The 2500-nt window shown below is 51.7% G+C and overlaps 1 protein-coding gene across 1 annotated transcript in view; it reads left to right on the top strand.

The window, feature by feature from the left end:
- The first annotated feature begins 2222 nt into the window (after positions 1-2222).
- Positions 2223-2500, top strand: part of LOC135091056 (dual specificity protein phosphatase 7-like) — a 31939-nt gene continuing 31661 nt past the window's right edge. Inside the window, exon 1 of the mRNA XM_063988399.1 lies at positions 2223-2500. This exon is cut by the window's right edge and continues 353 nt beyond it. Within this exon, the coding sequence (XP_063844469.1) occupies positions 2421-2500 (80 nt within the window). The 5' untranslated portion in view covers positions 2223-2420.

Here is a 2500-nt window from a genome sequence, read left to right as displayed (position 1 = left end):
TGTGTGTGTGTGTGTGTGTGTTTGTGTTTGTGAGCCATAACTCCTTTTTGTCCCTCTCGCTCTCTCTATCTACTCACTGTGTGTGTGTGTGTGTGTGTGTGTGTGTGTGTGTGTGTGTGTGTGTGTGTGTGTAAGGCGGTGTCAGTGAGTCGGGTGTTCTGAGGTAAGGCAGTGTTACCAGATACCGGAGACTCGGATGTCATCCTGAGCCTTACCTCCCCCTCTGATCTCCCCCCAACCAGGACCAGACCGCTGCCGACAAACACACACACACACACACACACACACACACACACACACACACACACACACACACACACACACACACACACACACACACACACACACACACACACACATCGTAGCCTGTGGAAAGAAATTAATGCTAAAGAAAAAATGGAGGCGAATGAAAATATGCTGCTATTAAACTATCAGAGAGAGAGAGAGAGAGAGAGAGAGAGAGAGAGAGAGAGAGAGAGAGAGAGAGAGAGAGATTCTACATACTTCCTGTTTCACGTGCTGTGGTTTCGTGCTCAGCGGCTGTTGGCAACACTGACAGCAGGGCAGCATCCAGTCACGCAGTGTTACCAACTGATAGAGAGAGAGAGAGAGAGAGAGAGAGAGAGAGAGAGAGAGAGAGAGAGAGAGAGAGAGAGAGAGAGAGTTTTCTATCTTGCTTCCTTTACGTTTTCATTTTTCTTCCTCTTTTCTTCTTCAAATGACGTCTGTTTTTTGTTTGTTATATGAAAAGAATTGAGTTTTCTTTCTTCGTGTTATGGTTTTATCTTAAATACTCTCTCTCTCTCTCTCTCTCTCTCTCTCTCTCTCTCTCTCTCTCTCTCTCTCTCTCTCTCTCTCTCTCTCTCTCTCTCTCTCTCTCTCTCTCTCTCGTTAGATTTTCCTCCTACTTCTTTTTCTATTTTTTTCTCTCCATCCTGTTTCTTTTGCACAACCGCTTATAAGTTTGTTTTCTCTCATCCACTTCCTCCTTCTTCATACATTTTTTTCCCCTGTTATCTTGCTCCTCCTCCTCCTCCTCCTCTTTTGTTGTTATTTTCCTGGATTAATTTAGACATTATACTTTTGAGAGAGAGAGAGAGAGAGAGAGAGAGAGAGAGAGAGAGAGAGAGAGAGAGAGAGAGAGAGAGAGAGAGAGAGAGAGAATTGGCTTTGTTGAATGAGTTACGTCGAAACACACACACACACACACACACACACACACACACACACACACACACACACACACACACACACACACACACACACACACACACACACACACACACACATGTATTGTTTTGAAAACCAACCATTCAAACAAACACTTATGCAAACCAACAAAACTAAGCAGAACAAAACAAACACTCCATTTAAGTCCTTTCCATACAAGGGGCATCACAAAGGGGCAACACCACAAGTACCACAAACAACACCAAACAACACCCAAATCTTCAGGTAAACCACGATTGGTTTGTTCTGGTTAGTGGTGGTGGTGGTGGTGGTGGTGGTGGTGACAGTCCGAGGCGTCACCAAACGGATCCAAGAGAGAGAGAGAGAGAGAGAGAGAGAGAGAGAGAGAGAGAGAGAGAGAGAGAGAGAGAGAGAGAGAGAGGGGGGGAGAGGGGGTATGTAGTGTTGCGTTGTGTTGCGTTTAGTCCGCGCTGAATCACACGCCATTCCTTCCTTGGCGTGTTTGTGGGGGGATTGTCGGGGAGGGGAGGGTGGGGCAGGGGGTGGCATAAGGTTAGCATCGTTGCCTGGGGGGTGTGTAGGGGGCGTCTCATCTAGTGACATCACCCCCGTCAGTGCTGCCGTACCCCCGCCCCCCACACCACGCTGACACAGTTCCAGTACGAAGGATCGCTGAGTAAGTTCCCCCTGCCTCTCCCCCCACGCCCCGTCCGGCCTCGCCCCCGCCCGCGCCCTTCATGTGACGCCATAGTGGTGCTTCTGCCCCGCCCCGTCCCGCCCCGACCCGCCCCGCCCCGTGGTGGCGCCTCCCCAGGGACACGGCCGCGTGTTGTCCCTATAATATTGATCATAGTATTTTGGTGTTCCTCTTCTTCCCGCGCTTTTTGGGTATTGCTTTCCTTACACAGATAATGTGACGTCACGGAGCAGGCTGCGCGACCATTGGTGAACGGCGAGCACTCCCATTGGCTGCGCGCGCTCATTGGCTTAGAGGACTGCCACGGCAGTGGGGATTGGTTGGCGGCGGCGGTGACGTAGCGGCTCCGTACGGGACGTTTTCATCAATGGTCTGCTAATTCAGAAGGTGGTGCGCCTGGTGGGAGTGCAGACACGACCCGCAGAGCCGCGCCGGAGAGTGAGTGTCGCCGCTGGTGGTGCTGACGGGGAGCGGGAGGAGCTGATGTCCGCGGCGCTCGCTGGTCCTCCTTGTTGCGTGGCCATGCGCCGTCATGCCTTCTCTTGATGGTGACGCGACGGCAGGCTACAGCGGCGCCAGCAACATGAGCGCGGTGAACGTGGCGCCAGTGGA

This window comes from Scylla paramamosain, chromosome 36, assembly GCF_035594125.1.
Source record: "Scylla paramamosain isolate STU-SP2022 chromosome 36, ASM3559412v1, whole genome shotgun sequence".
Taxonomy (NCBI): Eukaryota; Metazoa; Arthropoda; class Malacostraca; order Decapoda; family Portunidae; genus Scylla; species Scylla paramamosain.
This window is presented reverse-complemented; position numbering and strand designations above follow the sequence as displayed.